The sequence below is a fragment of the Camponotus floridanus genome, unplaced genomic scaffold, assembly GCF_003227725.1.
Source record: "Camponotus floridanus strain SB8 unplaced genomic scaffold, Cflo_v7.5 scaffold7, whole genome shotgun sequence".
Classification (NCBI taxonomy): Eukaryota; Metazoa; Arthropoda; class Insecta; order Hymenoptera; family Formicidae; genus Camponotus; species Camponotus floridanus.
This window is the reverse complement of record NW_020229838.1, coordinates 423,938-448,675: the sequence shown is the minus strand read 5'-3', so window position 1 is coordinate 448,675 and position 24,738 is coordinate 423,938. Positions and strand designations below refer to the sequence as shown.

The 24,738-nt window shown below is 35.7% G+C and overlaps 1 protein-coding gene across 1 annotated transcript; it reads right to left on the bottom strand.

The window, feature by feature from the left end:
- Positions 1-547: 547 nt before the first annotated feature.
- LOC105254801 (potassium channel subfamily K member 18) lies at positions 548-22,219 on the bottom strand. Its single transcript, XM_025413824.1, has 7 exons — positions 21,827-22,219; positions 20,960-21,128; positions 2,764-2,920; positions 2,577-2,661; positions 2,050-2,231; positions 1,197-1,381; positions 548-654 (listed from the first exon to the last, which is right to left on the bottom strand). Exons 1-7 carry the CDS (start codon positions 22,217-22,219, stop codon positions 548-550), a joined length of 1,278 nt encoding a protein of 425 aa, XP_025269609.1.
- Between the last annotated feature and the right edge of the window lie 2,519 nt (positions 22,220-24,738).

Genomic DNA, 24,738 nt, shown 5'->3' with positions numbered 1-24,738 from the left:
CATTTGGCAGAAAATTAATTTCATACGAAATAAACGGAGCAAAATTTTTTTCATATAAGTACGAGATTTAACGAATATAATTATTTTTGTTCTTTTACTTTTTCGTTATACATAAATTGATTGTAAAATTTTTCATTCTAACATAAATTAATATTGTAAAATTATTTGATATAATTAATATTATAATGAAAATTATAATAATATCGTATTATTGTAATTTTATGATATTTTAAAATATTATAAAATGCTTTCAATTTGATAATATAATACTTGTCATTATTATAATACTTTTAATTTTATAATATAATATTTGTTATTATTGTTTCATGGAAATAATATATTTATGTATTAATATCTATTTTAAATGCAAAATTATAACAAAATTTATCAAGGTCCATTTATTCAAAGATTGATTATCAGAATTTAATTATAGAAAAATTGAGATCGTTATAAACTATCGACTACGTGAGGAGAAAAATATATTTGCTCGCACTTACCGTGATTATCGTGGTAGTTGCAGGATCGCGGTCGGCTCTTGATGGCTTCGTCATCTCTGACATCTGAAGATGTATTTGATGATGCGTATCAGAGAGCGAATCTTGGCGATCACTTCCTCTTGCATAAGATTAAAGCACATGGCAATTAACGCCATTCCTGAAAAAAAGGAAGGAACAAGGACGATTCAACATCCATGAAGCATGTCGAAAAATTAAATTGGAGCGCGATATTTCAAGCATCAGGGATATTATTGCGCGAATTGTTGCGCGATTCGGCCGCTCTTGTGTGGAAGCGGTCGGAGCCAATATTCGATAGCACTTGAATATCTCCGCGAAAAATCGCGCCCGTGCAATCGGGCATCGATCGAAACGAGCTTAATGCCATGTATATACGCGACGACGGGTGCAATCGCGTTGCAGGATTTAAAAGCGGTTGATCTCTTTTAAAACTATTGTCTTTGCGCCGAAAATTTCGCGACAATCCGATTTCTAAAAAAAAGAGCCATTTATTTTTTTCGCAGTTTGTCGATGGCTGAAACGAATGCGTAAATCGAATGACTTTGACGCTTTTAATCCGTGACGCCTCGGATGCCCAGTCTATTTAGTTAAATAATAAAGAACTTGAAAGAAAATCGAGGGGATTTTCCTTTTCTTTTGTCAACTGCAAGCAATTTTGAGTCGCCAGCGTGAAAAACTTACCAAGCATCAGGTACATGGAACAGAAGATGAAAGACATTTCCAGGCCTTGCCCGGAGTAGATCTTGTCGCCCGGGACGATATCGCCAAAACCTATAGTCGACAAAGAGACGAAGCAAAAGTAAGAACCATCCAACATGTTCCAGTCTTCCCATTCCGAAAACAGGACCGCACCGCCCCAGATATACCTGTCCAAAAAGCGAAGAGAAGTGCACGTCAGTCAGGTACGATTTTCCCAGGGAATCTCTCTCTCCTCGGATTTCCGTGACGAGTTTAATCGCGGAATGTGGGCGCAAACTGATCATCGAAAGATGTTGATAAGACGTAACTTAGGAAAAATTGCACATCGGGATTTTGACTTAAAAAAAATCTCGAGGGAATTCGAGATGGAGGGAATTTGACAATCTCAAAGTTAATACTGCTATAATTCTTATCAAACTAAGTTAATATAATAAGAAATGCCAGAAGATATTTCGATTCCGATCAAAATTATATTTCGAGACTTGGATTCAATAAAATTTTAAGTAGCAAGATACTCGATAGAGTTTTGCGGCAGATTCTCTTGCTCGAAATAATGAAACATTTATAATTATTTCAGAGAAATTTATATATATTTTGATCCAGTGAAATATTTCGAGATTTCATATTTTAATTTTTCATTTCGAAATATTTTAAATGTAATATTTTACTTTTTTTATTTGAAAATGTGGATTAAAAAATGCAGCCAATTTTTTCCCCTCCGATTGTAATTGTTTTTAAATTGATAAAATAAATTCTTTCCAAGATATTTATCTTTCGCATTTTTTACGGATTCGTTCTTAATTAGCAATCTGATTATCTCTTTCGCTAGACTCACCCCACCATGATAGCAAGACATAGAGTTAACGGCACCGTCACGTGCTGTGGATCGTAGCTGTCGCTCTCATCGTCGCCTTCGTCGTCGTCCTCGTCACCGCCCTCGTCGCCGCCGTCGTCATTTCTCGGCGAAGTTTCTTCCAAACTCGACGTGTCTACCTCCCCGCTGTGGGTGTTCACCATCTGCAGACGTAAATCCTGTTTGAACAGCCTTTACGCAGGATATTCCAGAACTGGAGTCGAGGTCCCTCCATAACGAGATTCTCCCCTTACTTAATTGGACGTATCGCTTAATTCTCATCGTAATAAACGTATCTTCGCTAGTAAAGAGACTTAAAACTTTGTCGAAGCGAAATCCATTTGAAATTAAGTCAGGACATTCGCTCGAGGACCAAACTGTGGACATTGCAACGAGACAAAAATCTTGTTTCGAAGTTTGGTGTCTCTTCTAAATTCTCCTCGATGATTCTAAAAGACTCTGTATAAACCCCGCCGAATGATATCGTTTAGAGCACGATCCTGACTCACCTGCCATCGATCTCTCTTCGCAGCTGGATCATCGTCCGGCATCTCCGGCGCGTCGGTCGTCGATTCACGAGGTCTTCTCCGACACCTTCGAAAGATCAATCAACGTTAATTCAGATGAATCTTACGTCAAAATAGAAAACGATGACGGTCAGTTCCCGCCGAGGAAGGGAAGCAACTTTTGTCTTACTTGCACAGGCAGCAACGGGCGTAGATCCATTTGAAGCTTCTGGCCAGAATGTCGCCGATATTGCTAAGGTAGAGGAGGAAGAGCGGCATCCCTATTATCGCGTACACTATAGTCACGACTTTGCCCCATTTCGTCCTGGGACAAATGTTGCCGTAACCTGCGCAGTAAACGAGAACACGGCCAAGTGAGTTTATCGACGAGCTACGTGTCCGCTTCCGTCCCGTGTTTCTTGCTTCTTGCTTCTCCGCGTCCATACATACGTGGGCTGATTCATTTTTGATTAATTTATCGCTGAGTGTTTCGGTAAAGTAAAACCTGGTGCTAGTATCGCGCCGCGCGTCATTTATTAATCGAGAAAGCGCGATTGAGGGTTTTATCCGGAAAGAGTATCATATGATTGCGATAAAAAAACTGCACATAAAAAGTAGAGTCCCTAAAATATAAAGTCTAGCCACTCGATTAATTTTGAAAAACATAGCAGCTATTTGTGGTTATTTTTTGTAACCACAGATGTTTTTAAATATTTTACAGCCATGGAATTTATTATTCGACAATATCTGCCTCATTTAAACAAATATTAAATAAATATTAAATATAATTTAATTCGTTCTTTTATGGAAAAAATGAAAAGTGTTTCTTGTGCAAGCCTTACAATTGTTATCAATTAGGTTTAAAAATTATGAGCCAGTAATATAAAAATTATGAGATTTATTGTATATAGAATAAAAATTGCATGTACTAAAGGACGACTAGTCAAACCAATATATAATAGTAAAACAATGGCTATGCATTCTATGTTAATAATGTTACCAAATGTTATATTTCTATTTATAAGAATTGTGTTACTGCGATATAGAATAGTTATTTTGTAGAATAAATAATTTTTATATTACTGAAAGTTAATTTTTTATTTTTGTATTTAAAAATTGATAAAAAGGAGTACAATTGTTGTAATTTTCTTATTTAAATAAATATAAATTGTTCGCAATTTTCACTTTTTTTTAAATTATTAAACTTGCTTATAACAATAATAATTCCTAATAACAATTTTTAATAAGCTCTTTAGTAACAATTTTTATTGGTTCCGACATGTTTTTACCAATTTTGAGATTACGTGGCCAGACTCTATATTCTAAGGAATAAAAAGAAGATTGTCCTTGCTAATAATTGAGATAAAAATCTGTCAAGACATTTTCTTTCAGTCTATCATGGATATCCTTGTGTCATCTTACAAATATTATAGATTAATTTGCGTGTTCAAATGATAACTGACTAAACATCTCAATAATTTTCTCTCGAATAATAATATTTCTCTCCTCTTTATAATGCAACATTCTCGGCATCGAGTTCGCGCATATAACTGACTCTCCATTATCGCATAGATAGCGATATCCGCATCAATTATCTTCTTGGCAATTCAACCGGACGCTGTTTCAACAGATGCGCCCGCGAGAGTTGGACGGAATCCCGAAAGTTTCGAGCTCACCCCCGCGGGAGACGTAAACAATCCCCCGACGAACGAACCGCTCGGATATTCATGTTTCATAACGTGGCGAAACGTGCTCCATAAAACTGAGCAGATGCGGGTCTTTAAAAAAAAGAGAGGAGGAAAGCACCGAGAAAAATTTTGCTCGTAAGTTCGCGATTCGTTGGACGTTGAAAAAAAAAACGCGCTCCGTTCCCCGCAAAAAAATGATATTTACGGAGACGGAAAACGACAGTTTCCGTCGTAACGACTAGTACACCCTATATTTTTTTTTAATAATTTCTCGATTTGCGCGATAACGCAAAGAAAAAAGGACAAAAAAGAACACAGATCTATCTATGAGAATATTTTGCAAAGAGCGATTAATATATCTTCTAGTTAGAGATATAAAATGATTATACATTGTAACATTATGGCAAGTATCCGATTGCTTGTCGCGATAATAAATTCCCGAACATTACATTTTATCGTACAAACTGACGGAGTGGTTACGGCACCTCGCCGTTGAAACGAGTTTAACCTACATAGCTGATAAATGTTGGCTAAACTTGGACTTGATAAAAAAAAAGTTGTATTAATATCTAATTGGTCGCGTTAGTATTTTGCAGAAACTTCTGCAAGCTAGATTTTAAAGTAAAAATTGGTATATCTCATTATTAAATTAATATTGCCGCATATTAAATATATCGGAGTAACATTAATATTTCCACGAAGAAAGACAGATATTATCAATATTAAATATTGATAATATTCGATATTTTTATCTCGGTTCACTTATCGTGAATAACGATTGTCCGCATTTCCGAAAGAATTTTAGCGACTATTATTGTAAAAAAGAGAAATACCAACAAGCTGTAGTCCGGCGCCAAAAAAACCGATGCGCGATATCAAGGGCGAATCGGAACATGTCTTGTAATCAAGCGAAAGTCCCAGCAAAAAAAAAGCTGTTGTCCTTTTTTTTCACGCGAACAAATATACTGGGAGATAGAGAGGTAGGACAAAAGAGGAACGTGACGAGGATATGCATTCAGCGTGATTTTTCAGGAGAACCGCATGTCGAACTTCCGCTTCGCATGCGGAATATACGGGACGCGGACTTCATTTTCTCTTTTTCTCTCTTTCTCTCTCTGGTGATCCCTCGAAAATTAGAACGACATCGTCCGGTCGACTGCGATTCTTACGGATCTCGGCCAAACAAGCGGCCTTCGCATCGTGACGTTGTACAATTTACATTTTGATAAAAATTAAAAGTTCCGAGAGAGAAAACACGCACCCGGGACTCTGACCGCGATAAAAAGAGGCGACTTCTCGCGGGAAAGTAATCTGCATAATAAATTTACACGACTTTGCAATTCATGTGTTCTTCACTACTGGCATTGTGAATCACGTGATTACATAATTTTCATTTCAAATCACAATTTGGTCATAATTTATTTTACATTTTAGTATTGTGAGTCACGTGATTACATAATTTTCATATCAAGTCGCAATTTGTTCATCATTTATTTTACAAGCCTGTCATACTTTTCTCTCTCGTTTCTTTTTTATTAACGTTACTATCTCCAAGGAAAAGAGCACTGCGAATTTTTGTGGCACTTTTATCATCTATATTTCTGAATCGTCAATTTTATTAGGCAACGTCGTAAAATTGAATTCGAAATTGATTAAAAGTTTAGGTAGCGCGCGCATGCACGCTGATGATTATCCCGAACAGGATGCAAAATTTTGTTAGCCCGAGGGACGACGCCGGCGCGTCTCTAACGCGAGTCCCGAAAATTCGGAACAGCACGGCCCGAGATCTCGTTAATTTTCGAGGATCGGCGACCGACGCCGATACGATTTACGGCGGACGGTCGTCCCGGCGTCCCGCGTCTTTTAGTCGGCGATAAAACCGGTCGTAAAGTCGGTAAAGCGGCAAACGGACGCTTAAACGCGGAGCTCCGTAAATATCGCGTTTTACTCGGGACTTTCCGCGCCGAGAAAAAAGCCCGTAAATCGCGTGGTCCCGCGATTTACGTTCGCGAGGAGTAAACGCGAAATTCGCGACGCATCCTCGGGACGACGAGGTCGCATTCGTCGACAGTTTGACTTATGATGCGCGACGTGACACCCACCTCGCATCGCGATCTCGTTCCGAAGAAGGGATTCCCTCACGAGCGCACCGACACCCCGAGGGAAATTTTACGAAGGAAGAGAAGGGGGTAAAACGGATAAAACGTTCGCCTGACTATGACAGAATGTTTAATTAAATGATTGTAATATTATATCGAACGAGATCTTCGTATATGTTTTATTCTTTTGTATTTCAAAGTATAAATCTTTACGTTTTTCCATTGAAATACTATATCTAATTATCAGCGATTGCAATGTTTTGTTTTTCTTATTTCAATTTTTAAATATAAAAAGGCAGAAATTTTTGATAATTCTTGCTTCTCAGATTTAATTTTTCATATCTTTCTATCGCGAGAGATCATTTCTGCGTGAAAAAAATTTGCTATATTATTTTATTTTTAACTTTTCTAAACATCAAATTTCGAAAGATTGGAATATCTCGCGAGCATCCTTCTTGTCGTTTTTACAAGCCATTGCGGTATTGATTGTCTATCAAATCGGTCCGATTCGCATGAATAAAATAGAGAGACAAATGTATAAAATGAAACGGATAACAAGCGAGAATTAAAGGGGCGGAATTGGAGCCGCGTAACAATTTATTCGGGAATATCAAATTCGGGAGGGGACAGGCTGCACTCGTTCACACGAAAGAAAAAAAAATCTTGCCGCGAATTTTTCATCGATGACCGCTCAACGCGGTCTATTCAAAATAGCGAAAAGTTCCGAAAGAGAGAGAGAAAGATTTTTTCTGCCCGTTGAATAAACAATCGTTTGCAGCAACACTTCTCTAATGGACGATTGAACGAAACGATTCCATTAATTTAATCGATATATATATATATATATATATATATATATATATATATATATATTGCAACTGGTCATGTGCAATCTTTTTTTTACGTACTTTTTCGATACTCTCTCTACTCTATTGACGAGAAAAAAGCGACAACGACACCGTCGTTCAGATGTTATGCTACAATCGTGAACTATCTGCGATGCGTTGTATGTACGACGATAAACACTACAAATACAATTTGTATTGATTTGACAACTTGTTGAACGACATTCAAACAAAATCAAATTGTCTACTTTCTTATCTTATTCCATAAAAAATAAATTACATTATTTTTCTGTTTTATTTACTCTGAATTCCTGTTTTTTCCTATTAAAAAGTATAAAAAGATTATATAACATTACATCATTACGTAATTAATGACAGAGAGAGAGAGAGAAAGACACGTTAGCTTTATTTTAAGAGTATTAAAATATATTACAGTATTCTAAAATGTTCTCTAGCATTAAAATGTTTTACAAATTGTAACATTTTCATATTATCTGCCGTCTTAACATTAGGAGGGTTAAATTCCCGGCAGTCTCTCTTTTAAGCCGCAAATGAAGATGTTATTTTTATAACGGGGCAAACTCCATTTTACATCGCGCTAGTGTACCAAGCTTTGAAGTTAAAGAAGCGAAAGAAATTTAAGAAAAAAAGGGAAAGAGAGAGACTCCTTGAAGAGAAACAGCACGCTTATTAAATATGCATGCTTACTCTCCTTTGTTGTTCTATCTTCCTAATTCCGTCGACTTCCTTCACTTCGTAAATGCGAGGGAAATGGAAAATTGAAATGTTATCGTTATTATGAGGACTGAAATAACGTGCTTATACGCATCTCGCCTCTTCGTCACACGAATAATAATGCGTGGAATATTAATTCTAAAATTTGTTATAAGCGAAAGAATACGATACGCAAATATAATTTGTACGCTTGAAATATCCTGAGAAATAGTCGGAGATATACGTCCCACTGCACATGGACATTTTTGCTGTTTTTGTTTCGAGCCACAGAAACATGGAACAAAGTTGTTCCGTTCGTGTAACTTCTCGCGGCCCACCCTGCATGACAATGTAATAATACGCACGCATTTCATAGTCGAAATAAAATGGACCGTGCACGCGAAAATTAACATCACCCGACTGATGAATGTTAGTGCTGTATAAAAATTATACAGGATATTCGACGAGAAAGCTCTCAGTGGAAATTCTTGAAGCTTATGTTTTCTTGATTGCAATTTTTAAAATGTCAATGATCTCGAAATCATCAGAGGGATCGAAAATTTTGTTATGTCATATTCTAAATATAAATTTTATCCTTTTAATCTCGATTCAAAGTTTAATTACTGCGATATTTATATTTCTCGATCAAAAATATCTGTCATCGAATTCTGAGTTCGAGATTTTAGGGCATCACGTATGAAAACTGCAAAATTATCGTGAATTATTAAAAGAAACTTATATCTCGGTTTATTAATCCTCTCATGATCATAAAGTTAAAAGGTAACGTAAATAGTAAAAATAATTCACTAGATCGTATATATTTTGAAATATCGGGGAATATTAAATTTCAAACACCGTTGTCCTTTCTACGGGCAATTTTTGCAGATGCGATTTATCTCAACGTATTCATTGGACTTTTGATTGTGAAACGTGATAAATTAATTCGCATCATTTTTCACTCAAATCGTGTCGAAGTTTTCGCGCTAACAAGCATCAAATTTCGATCTGCGTGTAACAGAAATTATTTTTTTTCCGCAACGGCTTTGAACATCCAACGTTTACTCACGCAAATTGTACGCACAATTGTTCGATTTACAAAAGCGATCAAAAGTATGCATATTTCTTTGTCAGAAATTCCACTATCGGTTTTTATTGCGATTTTTCGCGACATCTCGCTTTTTCAAAGGGTTTTATCTCGTAGAATAAAATTCTATCTCAACATGAGAAATCTACGCGATCTCTGCGGAAACCTCCGTTCGTGCATCTCCGAAGAGAGGTTTCGCTGCAATTCAAAAATGAGAATGCAATAAATACGACTGTTGTCAGTATGGAAATTAAAAAGCGTTCAAAAATACGGAAAAATAATTAAAAATTATTTGAATTATATTAATCTTTGTGTGCATAAGTTTTTAATGTTGATCAATTATGCGAATTTAAAATTAAAATATTCAACATATTGAACTCAAAATGGCAACCGCAATATTATAAAACTTTACAGTTATAAATCAATTTATATCACAATAATTATATAAAGATTTCTAAAGTTATTAAATATATATATGATTTTAAAATTTAAATTATAAAATTAAAATTGTAGGTAACTATAATAACATTAAATATCCAATTTTTAATAATAAATATTTAATAATATTTAATAATATTTTATAATCTATTTAAAATTTAATAATACAAAACATTAAAGTGCTGGTCAAGGTAAAAGTGAAAGTGAAAGAAGAAGGTTAATATTCCTAAGTTTTTACTATACATATATGTCAAAAATATAAAATAAATAAAAAATATTTTTTTTAAGTTGTCAATAAATATAAATATATTATATAATGATATTAATATAAATATATTATGTAATGATATTAAATAATATTTAAAATATTAAATTGGTGTATAATTGTTTTCGCAATTACTTAAATGTCTAAAAGTGTAAAATATTGACTCGTGAAAGCAGCAACAGTCTGGATAATCAATACTTGTCAAAATGAAATATTTATCATCGTTGCATATTCAGGAATATTACTATTAAATCTCATAATCATATCACAAAAAATTTTTCACCAAAAAACAGACTGCAATAATATTTATTTTAAAAACTTATATAAAATTTATAACTAGTTTATAATTAGTTGTAGCAATTTGCAAAATTTTTATTCAATAAAAAATTGTTGGATATGAAACATTCATGAAAAGTTAAATAACGCGATAATTTCTCTAAAATAATTAATAGAATTAATTAATTAATCTGCATACATTTTTTATATGCTTTGAAATACAAGCAATGTGGAAATAAATTTTCTATTTAAAAATATTTTAACCTTTAAAATAAATGTATGTGTGAGACCAAAATAATGACGTAATGTAAAATAATACATGTTTAATGCTGAGAAAAGGGTAGAATAAAATCATTTAAGATCTAAAATTTATATTATATAAATAGTGTGATACATAGGCTCACTGCTTGGCCTCGTGACTGCTTTCGACACAGTCGAAAATTGAATTCGTGTCCTCCATAAAGATGTAGGTCTCTCGCAAATCATTCGACAAATAATCATTTAAGCAATACGATATTTTTCACCTATAATAGCAAGATCGAAGCTCACCGAATCTCTAATGCATATTTGATAAAATTTATTGAGCAATGTTTTTAATATAAAAAATTGAATATTTTATCAACAAAGAAATAAATATAAAAAGAGCTTTGTATCCTTATCATTTTTGAAAAGATGACATTTTCCCGAATCACTTTCGATCATGAAAATTCAAAAGATATACGCGGACGGCACATGAGTCGTTTAGGAGAGTTCGGTGATTTAACTAAGAGTTTATTGTGCGAGAGAATCGTAGAAACATGCTCTATCATCATCAATTTCCGCCAAGATTTCGCAAGGGGGGGGGGGCGACGTAAAATATGACCGAAATTCGCGACACGTATATAAAAGTAATCGAGTGCAACGGCTGACGCATCAAAAACATTGCAGCGGGAGAAAGAGACGAAGCTCTCGACAGAGCGACACGGCACGAATAGAACAAGAGTGCCGACGAGTTTATCGACGAACAGTGTTACGTGTTGCCATTGACATTTGACTTGCCGGCCATTTTGCACGTACAAAACGTTTCCCCCCTCCCTCTCGAAATACGCATTAAACATGCGCGTGCGTTCTCCTTCGTTCGAGTGTCCATTAAACAAGTAAAAAAAATAAAGTAAAAAGAAAACCTGCCGAAATTTCAGTTTGCATCGAGCCCGAGTTTACAGCCGTTTCGTCGAGCGATAAAGCAAACTTTAGTTGGGTCCGCGTTATGTAAACCGCCGACCGCGGGACGCGGCCACCGGTTATTATTGCCAAACCTAAATCCATCACTAAATGAGTAACGATACCTGTGCCGGCGGACTCAATTAACTACGATCGTATATATAGAAACGTCGCCGACTTCGTCGGCGGCAACAAAGTTTCTCCATCGCCGGCAAATAACGTACGTAAGAGAGGACCGCGTCTCCACCGCGTTTAGTCGCTATCGATTTTTCTCGCGCTGATTATGCAACATCTCGAAACACGAGTAATAACGTTTTTTTTTCAACGAGATTAGTACGAACAGTACATAAAGATTTTTTTATATTTTACAGGTTTCACACAAATTTGATCTTCCGAAATTTGTATTCTTTAGTCTCCGTATTTTACTTTTCTTCTAGATTCAACTCAATCAATATCAAATCAATCAATTATATCATTAATCTTAATTAAATCAATTCAGTTTAATCGATTTTTAATCGATTTTTTTAAACCTTAATAATGAAAATAAAAATCATATTTTTTATAGCAGAGAATCAAAGACTCGTCGTTAAAATTAAAAAATCGATAGAAATTACAATGTGATGGATAGCTAATATTGGGATATTAAACTCGTTTGAATATCGAGAATTTTATTGAGTCTTAATGCAAAACCACGAGAGATGAATGGGGATAATATTTTCGAGCCATTTCGCGCGTTTACGCGTAAAAGCTTCCGCGTTGAATGCACGTCGGCGATATGTATTTAGTTTTAGCGGTGCGCATGATAATACTCGAAGCGCGCTGATAACCGCACCATGAGGCATAACTATGGAATGGGCGCCGCCAGCGATGTTTATCATTTTCGTTAACTGACAATTTTGGCAGCCGAGATCGCTCGATTTTATCCTCTTTCGCTTCCATGTTGATTTACTGCAACGCGCCACACGACATAAATTAACATGATACATGCACTCGTCATCTCGTTTCCATTTCCATTTGCGATGGAATTCAAAGTGTGTTTAAACGGCACGCGAAACATGCCGAATCATGGCGTCTCGTTTAATTTCAAGTCGAGCTAACATAACCGAGACATCGTTAATTAATGTAAATAAATTAATGGAGAGACCAGTCATACAAGATATAAGCATACGTAACATTTACTTTTTCAGTCTCTGACAACTAATTTGCTTCAAATGTTCTCTTGTTTTCGTTTGTATACGTGTTTAATTTAATTTATTTTATTTATTTAATTTTTTTTAAATATATCAGCACAATTAAAAAAAATTATTTACTTAATAACATATGTCGATGCACTGATTCATTTCTAGACAATTTCAAAAATTAATTTTTAGAATATAAATCGGAAAGCTTAAAATATAATTTATTTTTTAATTTAATGATTCAATTTAATTTAATTTAATTTTTGCGTGCGTGCTTAGTTTAATTTAATTTTTTAAAAAACGATATTGATATTAAAAAAAATGAAATTACTTATATATATCGCCACATATTTTTTATACACATTCACGAACAATTTCAGAAAAATTAGAATTTAAATCGAACATGAAGCTTAAAGTTTAATTTAATGATAATTTAATTTAATATTTAAAATAACTTTTAGTAAAGATGTCAAGCAAAATTTATAAGTTAAAATGAGTTTTGAAACGAAATAAAATTAAAGACACTTAAAACAACAATCATTAATCATTATTAAAGATAATATGAATAAATACTAATAATAATAGTTGGTAATTTAATTCAAATTAATTATTTGCGAAAAGCGGAGCAATATTCAGAATTTAGAATGGATAAAGAGACTCGGAAAACGCTTCAAACGCTTTCGTTTTATTCTAAGATTAGTTTTACGATTCCGTAGGAAGCGAATGATCGATATGGGAAATGATTAATTGGTAGACCGGAATGTCAAAGCGTTTCGTTGGTACCGGCGTGGATGGCATTATCGGCATAACGACACGCTTGTCTTGCCGCGCACGTAACAGGTATCACGTGTGCGACGTATCAGGGACATTAGTCCGGTGGTGTCGGGCTTCAGGCCAGGGAATTATTGGCGATTAACCAAAAATACGGAAACCGATATCCTCTCGTACGTACCCGCGCTTTTATTTCTTCGTCTTGGATAACGCGACGAAGACGACGACAACGACGACGACGACGATGATGACGTAGTTCTCGTCGTCATCGCAATCAATTATCGCCAGTATTAATCGCGGATGGATTCGTCACGGCGCCAATTTATCAACTTGTCGACAAGTTTAATGAAATGATTCCTCCTGAACATTAATTATACCCGTTGTTGGACAATCTCGCGATCGTGCTTGATTTATATCGCGTTACGTTACCAGCTAACGCTTTTCTGATATCGCAGTTACTTTATAATACAATTGAAATTCTCGATAATCCGCGGATAAAAGTGTTAATCGATGCGTTCAGGCAGATTATTTCTTTACAGCGGACGATTATTTTTTATTTTCTTCTCGAAGCACAAAGAAAATGATTGGGAGAGACGCAGGGTCTTAATTTGAATTTAATTATATCTTCTAATGCGCTAAATTAAATCAACGAGCTAGAAAAAACTTTGGTCTCGATAATTTTATTTCCAATTTCATTGTATGTGTGTGTGTGTGTGTGTGTGTGTGTGTGTGTGTGTGTGTGTGTGTGTGTGTATATATATGTATGCTTATCGAAATATATTGCACGAGGAATTTGTAGCAAATTAAGAATAAGAGGTTCGATACTTTTCTTCTTTTTAACTGCACTAATTATACCGCTGCTTCCTGTAAGTTACGTCCGCTTTCAAAGAATTTCTCCGACACCCTTTAAACAAATTAGCCGTCGGCTTATTTTAATTGGCTGCTTCCGAGCCTTGATAGCATTAAGATTAAAAGGGATATATATAGAAGCGGTATATAAAAAGGTGACTGTCATAAGAGCCCCGCGACGTCGCTCATAATATTTTAATATTTTCAAGCTTTTTATATATATTAAAGTTCTTATATATATATTAAAGTTCTTTTAATATTTAAAATAACTTTCGTGAATTGCGAAAATTTGAAAGGATTTTAACTTATTCCGGTTTTCATACATTTACGCTTAAGAAACATATTGTGGGCAACGCTTCCTCAAAACATCTGTCACAGTTATTTTTTGAATATATAAACTCTTTGTGAGCGACACGAGACATTATTTTCTGTAGTGAGTTAAAACTAGGAAAATAATTAATCTCTGAAACTTGGAGAAGAAAAAGCCAGAGAGAGATATTATCTAGATACGCGTTGTAGATAATTCAAATTAATTCAAATTAATGGAAAATCAATGTTGAATAATTTCTAGGTAAGTAAGTATTATTCTCTCTCTCGAGTATTTCAAAAGAGCCAGAAAATCGGGAATATATGATTCATTTTGTGTGTGTGTAACCCCCTGCGGTGGCCAACTCCCGGCGACCGTCGACCAAAATTTCGCGCACCGTCATCAGGCGACTTTGGTTGTCCGAGCTCGTCGAATCGATCCCAGGGGTCGCCCGCTTTAGGATGCCGACCCTTTTGGGGTTGATACCGGGACCGTAATCGTACTCGGAATAAAGCGGGCCCCGGACGAGGAGCTTCCGGAATTAATTAAAAGATCTCTCCGTCTCTCTCTCGCTTCCTCATCTCCTGCCGAAAAGTTCGCACACTCGTTAATCCTTGTTCCGTCTCTCTCTTTCTTTCTCTTTCTCTCGGGTTTTGGTCAAGAGAAGAAAAGAGCGTCCGCGTAAAGGGAGGTAAGCGTCTCTACGTTAAAAAGTGAGAAGTAGACTTCTAAAATCCTTTACGGAGAAAAATGTGCGCTTTTGTGCTCAATCCCTACGTCGGAAACTCTCAAAGAGATGAAAAGGAATTACCAACAAAGTCGTACGATCTTCAACCCGCGATAAAAGAAGGCTATCATTGCAATGACTTATATATATATTTATTTAATAAAAATTATGTCCTAGATAAAAATAAAAAAAGCAATATCTTTGATAATTTTCGGGTTACTCTTTTTATTTTTCGACGTTAGATTAATTCTTCAGAAATTGGATATTTGATTCTTCATTTGTACATAATTCTCCATTATATTATTCCTTCTCTAATTGAATTTCACTCCATTCTTCCGGGCAGACGTAACACGCATTTTCTTGATTTGCATTCCGCTGCAGCGTGATAAGAAAGGATTTTCGGTGTCGACGACGTTGCTCAGGATCCCATTATGCGAAAAAGAGAGAGCGTGAGTTTCTCGTATTTTCCCGGCGGGGAAATTTCTTATCCACTTTGGTCGAAAAGCGCGACATCGTGGTCGCGATCGCGTTTAAACCCTCGCCAGTGTAATTTCACACTTCGTGTCATATAAATCGAGTGGTTTTCGTGTTAAAATTGTCAATGGGGATTTCGACTTAACATTAAAACTTTGAGAGAACACAATTTGGAATGTAATTATATATTTTTAAACAATATTTTATTGTATCCAATCGAATGTCTGTATCATGAATGTATTATATCGTATAAACTCTATTGTTAACAATTATTTAAAGTTGAAGATAGTTGTGGCAATAAATACATATAACGGGATACTTTTTTGCTCTCTGCGAGATTTAGATATAAATCAAAATATGGAGATTACATGAGACCGCTCTTGCTGAGGCAAAAAATTCATATAGTTTACTCGTGAAAAGCCTCGAAAAATGTATTTGTAAAGTAGTGCGACAAAGTGTAATACAGTGAAGTTCCTTCAACTCTCGCAGAAGATAGCTTCTTGAAAATATCTTGACTGAATCGATTACAGGAATATCGAGCTATGACCTTCGTTTCGTGCTCTCGAGGGATAAGTCGATCGATTACCATTTCAATGACATTGACCCGATTTTCTAAGAATATTTGAAAAATTCTAAAAGCAACGTCATCTTCGGACGACCCATGTCTACCTCTTCCTCTCCTCATGTCGAGAATTTAATCAGATTCGGCGAGTTTTCGTCAATATTCCTTCGACAGGAAACTTCTTTACGATACATGCGAATATATTCAGAAACACGGGATAATATATTCTCCCCAGGCATTTCTTTATGTTAATCCACCCCGTTGCGGTCGCGGTCGCCAAGCCAAAGTTTAAGGAGTTGGTGCGAGCAAATGCGGTTAACGCAAATGTGTGCGGAAGCATATTTGGTTTGCATACATTTCAAGCTAACTGTCGCGATATCGCGAGAGGAGATATCAAAAGCTATTTACAAGTTATTACTCTCCAGTAATACAACCTATTTTAATCGTAATATCTCATTTCAATTAATATAATTGCTCATAAACACAATTGCTTATATTAATTTATAATAATTATTATTAAAATTATTCATTATATACTTACATAATTAAACATATATAATAAATTAATGTATATAATTTATAATAATTATCATTAATTATACATGTATAAAAAAATATCGACAGCATCCCATGATTCAAAATGCATCGGCAAATATTCGTCATCGTTGAAGATTTTGGCTATTAGCGCGTCCGGAAGATTAACTGCTAACTCAATCTGCAGGACGACGCTGAAGAAATTAATTGCCGGTGGGATGTCGATCTTGATGGTGACCAGCATCGACGTCCTCGCGACGAACGAACGAACGAACGAACGAGCTTCCTCGATCCCGAGAGATCGAACGATCAGCGCGCGCGTGACGTGCGCGTTAATTAATTTCCGGCCTAATAAACTTCCCGACAGCCGAAGCCGCAGATTCGTCGCAGATGCGCAATTTTCGGCAGCAATATGCGATTCCGTGAAGGATATCGAGGGGATGCGAAAGGAAAATACGGGGGCGAGTGCGATTCAATCTCGCGATTTTCATCAGAAATGCGCGTCTCCGTCGCTTTTCATCGGTTATCAATGCAGAGTTATCTGCGCGCGCTACAAAATGCCACAAAATAGCGGAACGTCATGTGAAATATGACTGATAATGGAAAATCATGATTTGTGCAGCAATTTAAAATCTTAGAGATTAAAGGATTCTAGTGGATTGAAACACAAGATACTTTTGAATATCATAAAATTTTTATCTGAAGTAGGGCAATAATGCTTTTTCATTAAAAATACTTTTTTTTAAATAATAACATTTATTCGCATTTATTCTCTCTCTCTCTCTCATTTTTCTTAGCGTATATTTACGATTATGCTTGTGGTGTCGACACTTTCGTTTCTTAGCGACTGACTATAGTATGTAATTTGTATAATATATATATATATATGTGCTGTTTTCACCTTCTCCACCATTATGATATATGAGACGTTACGTGAATAACAAAGATACTGCTCTGCTTTAATCTTCATTCACATATATGAAACAAAGTAAATATCTCGAAAGTCGCACGTACCAGAATAAAAACGTATTATGCCTGTTTTACCAAAGACGTATTTCATTCTCTATGCTTGTACTTGTTGCGAATATATTTGAGATGTTGTTTTGAATGCTTTTCAAGCATTTAAAAAATATATTACTATTTAAAAAATCTTAATCTCTAAAGATTAATGTAAATCTGACTGAGCGCGAATAGTTTAACATGAATCGAGTTCTTAAACTTCTGTTTCATCAAAATAATCGACAATATGAGAGAGAGCAAATATACAGTATCGAAATTACATACGCGCACACACGTGCACAAAAAGAGAGCAACTAATTAATTTATTTATTAAACGCTGCAGCGTCGCCAATTGAATTGCGCGACAGTTTTAGTATTAATTGACTAACGCACAGTTCATCGATTTATGATTGCAATTTCGCGGAGAACGCATCTCGTTGATATATATCGAATATTCCGTTAATTAATTCTATGTTAATCCAAAATGACCGACTTTATGCTGCCAACTATTGAAAACACAACGCAAATAATGTCAAAGATTAAAAATAATTTTAATAAAAATATAAATTAATAAAAATATAATAAAAATATAAAATTATCGATTTCAGCATTCAATCGCGCAATTTCCCCAAAATAGAATGAGACTATCATTGATGTACTAATTACCGGTATAATAATTATTAGAATGCAATAAATTCTCGAACAATATTATCATTGTAAGACGAAAATTCCATTAAAATTACATAAATTATCATTAGTTTAATTATATATATTGGATAGTATTATAATTATTTATTATTCTAGTTATTATAAATCATGTTATAACAACAAAGCATTTGAATTAATCTCAGTAAAGATTTAATCATAGTGATATTTTGATTGTGATACATAAAGAATCTTAAAATCTCTGGATGTTGTTTTAATGGTATATTTTTTCTAGCCAATTTGAATTTTTTTCTTAGCAAAAATGTCGAAGAATGTCATTTTTTACAAGTTTTCAATTTTTCTATCATGTATCTTTGCAATTAAATCTCACATTAAATTTCTATTAAAATATAAAAACTTTATCTGAAATTAATTACAAAATATAATTTTATTAATCTTTTAAAATTCCATAAAAAAGTTCCACGCAATATGCACAAATATTCTTTTTTTTTAATCATTATTTCGGAAATCTTAACATTTTTATTGAGAAAAAATCGTCCCCAAATTAATCTAATTTATCTATTATTAAGACTTTTGATTCTCTTGAATCGCTCTATATATTAAATAATGATTATTATCATTGCGTACATTGATCGCAACATCATTGCAGAAAAATGCTGATCAATAGATCCATGTAAAAAAAAATTATAATCTTGAGATCGAGATCAGATACATATTTACAACCGCGCGAATACTTTTGCGAATTTACATACGATACGTTTCACAAATTACGCAATTCCTTTCGCGTAATTTCGCCACGATAATCATGATTTATACTCTTTGCGCACACTCATCCCAGCACGCGCGGAATACCGAAAACAAAGCCGCCATCACGTTAAAGTCATTAATATCACTTTACCCTTTCATAGTTGCGCGCGCGGCGCCGGAATATGATAAATCCCGCTCGAGTCTCAGGATACCATTCGTGGCCTGGATAACTCGACGTTTCACGTCGATTTTTCCGCCGGTAATTCGATCTTTTTCGGTGCATCTCGAGGGAAAACGAAAGAAAGAAGGGGAGAGAGAGGGGAATGTGCTTATGGAAATCGATAGTCGACGAGGCTGTGCTTCTATTTTTAGGTGGCTCATTTTGACCAGAGTTAAATTTTAATTATCCTCATTGATTCGCCAGAAATATAGCGCTTTCTGCGGAAGATTAAGATCGGAACTTTAACGAGTCATCTTTGCACGTTGCGAAAATTGATATCTGGCCTCCGAGCAATAAAAACGCACGTGTATTTTTCGATATTTTCGAATAATTTTTCCAATGTTTTCCGTCCAAACTTTTTTACAAGTTCCCAAAAACACCAGGGAAACATTTTAGCAATATTCAGTAATAAAAAAAATGAGTAAACTAAAATTGGCGCATTTGTTGATGATGAAAATAAGAGATGTGATTTTAAATTTCTATTAATTTGATAAAATTTGATGGAAGAAAATATTCCAACTTTATATTATTGTATGCAATAAATCGATCAGTTTATTTCGCGTACCGATTGGAAAATCATGCAATAAATCTGCGCTTTCTTTCTCGTCAATAATCTACTTACTGAAAGAGCTTTATATATAATTATGTCCCAAGAAATTTTAAATCTTATTACGACGGGATAATTGTTAATATAATTGTTAATATTTTGTATATTTGAAAAACTTTAGTTTGAACTCTTTGAAAATATCAAATGTTTGAAATGAGAAAAAAATTAATAGATGGATTTAAATAATAGATGGATATAAATAATAGATAAATAGAAATTTGAATGTATCTTATTGCTTTCTCTTTTTCTTCTTTTCGTTTTTATCAATCTCTTTTCTCAACTAATATTTCGGAGACAGCGCACGATTTATGTGCTATATATATATATATATATATTTTTCGGCTCTCTGGACCCCCGTGCGTTTTTTACAATTTAAATTCGCTCCCTGTATTTTCGGGCACGGCTGCTTATTTGGGGACGGTATTGCTCGCTCGAGATCCCAGCCGAATTTTTCTTACCACATTGTGGTACGAATGTTCATTTACATACCCTGGATATATATCCGCAAGCATTTATTTATTTTACGACAAAGTATTTTTTTTTCTTTTGTTTAATAACAAAGAAGACAATATTAAATTTATGCTGTACTATTACGCACAATTTTTTGACAATTTTAATTTACTCGCAAATAAATTGTCTAAACGATTTAATCATGGCTAATTTGAAATCAAGAGAGTCACCTGTCAACATTATATTGTTGAATTAAAAATCTAAAGCTTCCTATTTATATTTCCTAAGTCTATCTTTTCTCTTTTACAGACGCAGAAGCCTTTATCTTAACTTAAGGAGATTTATCAGTCGCGACGAGAAAAGTGGGCATTAGTCGGGGCATTAAGAGCGCAAATAAGCGCGCTCTGTTTAGTACGGCCAAGTATCCGGCAGCGAGTAAATTGTCTACATTTTTCAAGGGCTTCTTCGCTCTGACACTTTCGCGTTTTATCCTCAAAAATGAACGCGGATGTATCCGCGAGGCTATATAACTCGTTCAGTTTTGCAAAAGAAAAAAATGAATTAAAGAAATTGGATGTCGCTGATTTTTTTTTTATTTTTTTACCGAATAAACTATTCAACGGTTTGAATCTAAAATTTGAAAAGTATATATACATCGACAATAAAAGAGATAAGAGGACACTCACCAATGGTTGTTATCACAGTGAGGGAATATAAAAAAGCGCCGGCGAAGGTCCACTTATTTTCCTCCATTCCGTTGTATCCGCTTTTTGCAGCCGACACCACCCTTTTCTGGTAATTCTCAAGAATTTCCCTCACCTTTGCTTTCCACAGCTTCTCCGAGAACACATTTTCCTACAATATTAGTGACGTTAGAGTATTAATGAAGGAGAGAAATTACCATCGACGATGTTAATAAACATATATACACGGGGAACCTATAATAATCCAAACTTCATCTCGCAATCTAATATTTCGAATCTAATATTTCGATGTAGATTATCGTTTCTGTTATTGTATACGTCGAGTCCGGAACTGACGCTCGTAACTTTAATTGACGTTTCAACCAAACAGAGACGCGTGAAAATCCATACGAAAGAAATCGCGGTGGTCGTAAAAAAAGCGGATATATCCTCGGACCTTCTGTTATCTCGATAAAAATAACTGGATAATCATCTAAATGAAATAATCGCTTCATCTTATTTTTATGTAAACTATTAATATCATCTTTAAAAAAAATTTCTCTCTCCAAATATATATGTAGCTTTAAAAAATAAGGATTTATAAAAAAAATAAGTATAAGTATACAGTTTTATTCCTTAAATTGTTTTTCTTAAAAGCGTCATCAAAATTATCCAGCGTCTTAAAATTATCTAGATAAAATTTTGTAATTAAATTTATAAATGTTATACATTTTTTATTAATTTTTCTCTCATTTTTCATTCAGATAATTTTAAAAGGACAATTTTTATCTTATTCTTGATACTTTATATATATATGTTATCTCATTGTTAGCTAAATTATCTAAGCGGAACACTGTCTTTTAAAGGTACTTCTGGAGTATTCACGATTCCATTGTGCCCTGCTGTCGCAGCACAAAGAGAGATGAGAAAGTACGACTTGGGTAAATCTTTCACCTTAGAAGTTAGCTCCCAAAGAGTAGCGGCCGTCAGGTTCCTCAGTTTAATGAAGTCATTGGCGACGTTCGGTCTGGTCCTACCCTCGATGTGGGCGAACAGGAAAGCGCCCGCGATGGTGTAGCCCACCACCAGGCAGACGATGCCCACGTTGCTGAAGAGAAAGGCTACCAGGGACCTGGTCCAGTCGGCGATTCGCTTATTCCACGGCTTCCGCCTGCGTTTCCGCCGTCTGCTCCGACCGCGATAACTTCCGCGCTGCCAGCTCCGATTACTGCCCGACGAACGGGACGGTTTGTCCGACTCCATCTCGGTCACCTTGACCGGATCACCGATTTGCGGACATCACGCTTCCGGTTCGCCAAGCACTCGTATTTTCTCGCGGAAGGATATCGAAAGACAGGGAGTTTAGGGAGCTTTGATCCTTATCTCTTGACGATTTATCGACGATCGCGGAATCTCTCGCAAAGGAAATCACATTGTCCCTTGAAAACCGCAATCGAGGAGCTTCTACAGGATTATCTTTCGGTCGGATTAGTCCGTTCGCTAATTTATAGCCTGAATAAATCGCCAGTCAGTCATCTTATACATTAGAATCTTCCTCGAGACACTCGATTAGCATAAAAATTGGATTATAATTCGCGGGATTCTTCGCAAGACTGACGCTTATCTTCTCGGCACTTTAGAATGTCTTCTTATTAAATTATCTATCGGAAGTCAGACTGATCTCTCGCAAAAAATGCATTTCCGACTATACGCTTAATGAGTAAGTGTGCGATATATACGCGTCGATCGACTTTATTTGAATCATATTTTTCAAGTCGACAGTTTAGGGAAAAAAATGTTCATTGCTCGCGACGATCGATTAACCGATGGTGTTATTACCGACTCTACGGGCATCTCATATATAATGGATCTTCCGTATAAGAAGATCGCGAGTTCTTCGAGACCGCGCCGACCTGGTCTAATGGAGAATTACGCCGGGTGAATTTAATGAAAAACGTTGCGTTCTCTCCAGGGGATCTCCTTCGCGGCGGTTGACTCTTCCCAGGAATATTTGGTATCGACTTCGTCCGCGGGGAATCGAAAACACGACGACGACGAGCCACTTGGCCGTTTAACAAATTCTGTTGTGAAACTGTTTACGACCCCGCGAAAAATGATCGACGATTTTCCTGAAACCGTCGGGGACGCGAGTCTCTTTAATTAAATTTCCCTCGCTTTTGTCCCTAGACTCTTCTAGCAGATCGAATATAAAAGCAACGAGATTTTTTCCAAACGAAAGAAACTCACTCAAGCGTATCTCTTATAAATTAAACGAGATATCGATCTCTTTGAACGATAAACCTCGGGTGGATTAGAATCTTTTATACCTTCAAATCGCGCAATCGATTGTGACGTTAATAACGAGACGCTTCAGTTTATCGAAATTAATATGAAGGTCCGTCTCTCCAAGGGTTTTACCGCCATCCCGATTGTTGAACCGGGAGGACGTTATTGCCTCCGAAAGTCATCTATAAGTATCTTCAATGGAGAGCCAGGACAGGAATTAGAAAAAATTCGAGGTATCGATAAGGATCGATGAAGATTAACGACTCGATGAATCGGTGCCATTCGCTTCGCGCACCGTAATCATCGAAATTTCCATTGACACTCGGGATTTCTACGTTTATGCTCGCGTTTCACGCGAGCTATACTTAGACACGTATACGTCTACGCGGCTGGTGCACCAGACAGACCGATTACGAGAGACCCGCTGCCACGTGTCGACGAGCCGCTTATAAATTGGAAACATCGTTCGTTTCTTCTCTTGTAGATCATTTTCCTGGACGATGTATCCATCCGTCGATCGTTTACTCCGTCGCGACCATAAATTCTCCAGGATCTGTGCCTTTGTTTCTTTGCATGCATTGACCTCGTTGATCGTCTCTTGGCAACGATCTTGTTATATCGTTGTATGCGTGTCGCGACTGAGGTTTCCGAATAAATTTCCGCGTGTCGCTTTCGCGAAAAAATCCGGAATAAGGATCAAACTTGGACTCCAGGCCTGATTGCCGAGTGTGCGAAAAACGACCCGCTTCGATGAGACTCCCCCGTAAACTGAATCCGTGACACCCCGCATAGTCACGACGCGCACCGTCTTAAAATAGCACGTCGCTGAAAATAACTGGGTTTAAGCCGCTTGGTCGAATCGCCGATTCAATCCGGACACCCGGTAGACAGATTCACTGCAATCGGAAAGTCGCGATATCAAAATTCGATCATAAAAAGCGATAACGATTAACAAATTAAGACCAATTTCTTCTTTATTCTCTATATTATTTATTTTTTTTTTTTTAAATAAAACGATTTGAATAAAAATTGATATCCGGAAAATAAACGAGAAGAGGATTGTTATAAATCGATTATTTTTCATTGGTGTGTGATTTATATATTCTGCACAAAAATATTTAACTTCCCGCGGGGAAAATAATTTTCGACGCCACCGAAAGAGAGAGAGAAAGAGAGAGTCAAATCGCGCAATGCGTTAAAATTTATGAAATGCAGATTTCCCACGCGCGATGGGGTGGTTGGTTCGTAATGTACGCGAGCGGAAGTTCTTAGCGACTATTATTTCTCCTTCGAGTGGGCTTTATCACGCGATTATCGAGTCGTTGAAGCCCACCGCCGTTGCCGCCGTCGAGACGATTAACGTCCTCGCAATTTAAACGACGAAATGCGACTGCGAAGCGGCCAGAACGTATATGTGTGTACGCGAGTGCATATGTGTGTATACATATGTATACGTGGATCGCAAAAGGGATGAAAAGGATTTGCATAGCGAGTGT

Excerpts from the sequence above, each read along its gene's own strand:
- LOC105254801 (XM_025413824.1), bottom strand. The coding sequence starts at position 22,219 with ATGGAGTCGGACAAACCGTCCCGTTCGTCGGGCAGTAATCGGAGCTGG. Across the intron at positions 2,921-20,959 it reads CACTGTGATAACAACCATTG|GTTACGGCAACATTTGTCCC; the intron begins GTGAGTGTCCTC and ends TTTACTGCGCAG. Across the intron at positions 2,232-2,576 it reads CGAAGAGAGATCGATGGCAG|ATGGTGAACACCCACAGCGG; the intron begins GTGAGTCAGGAT and ends TTACGTCTGCAG.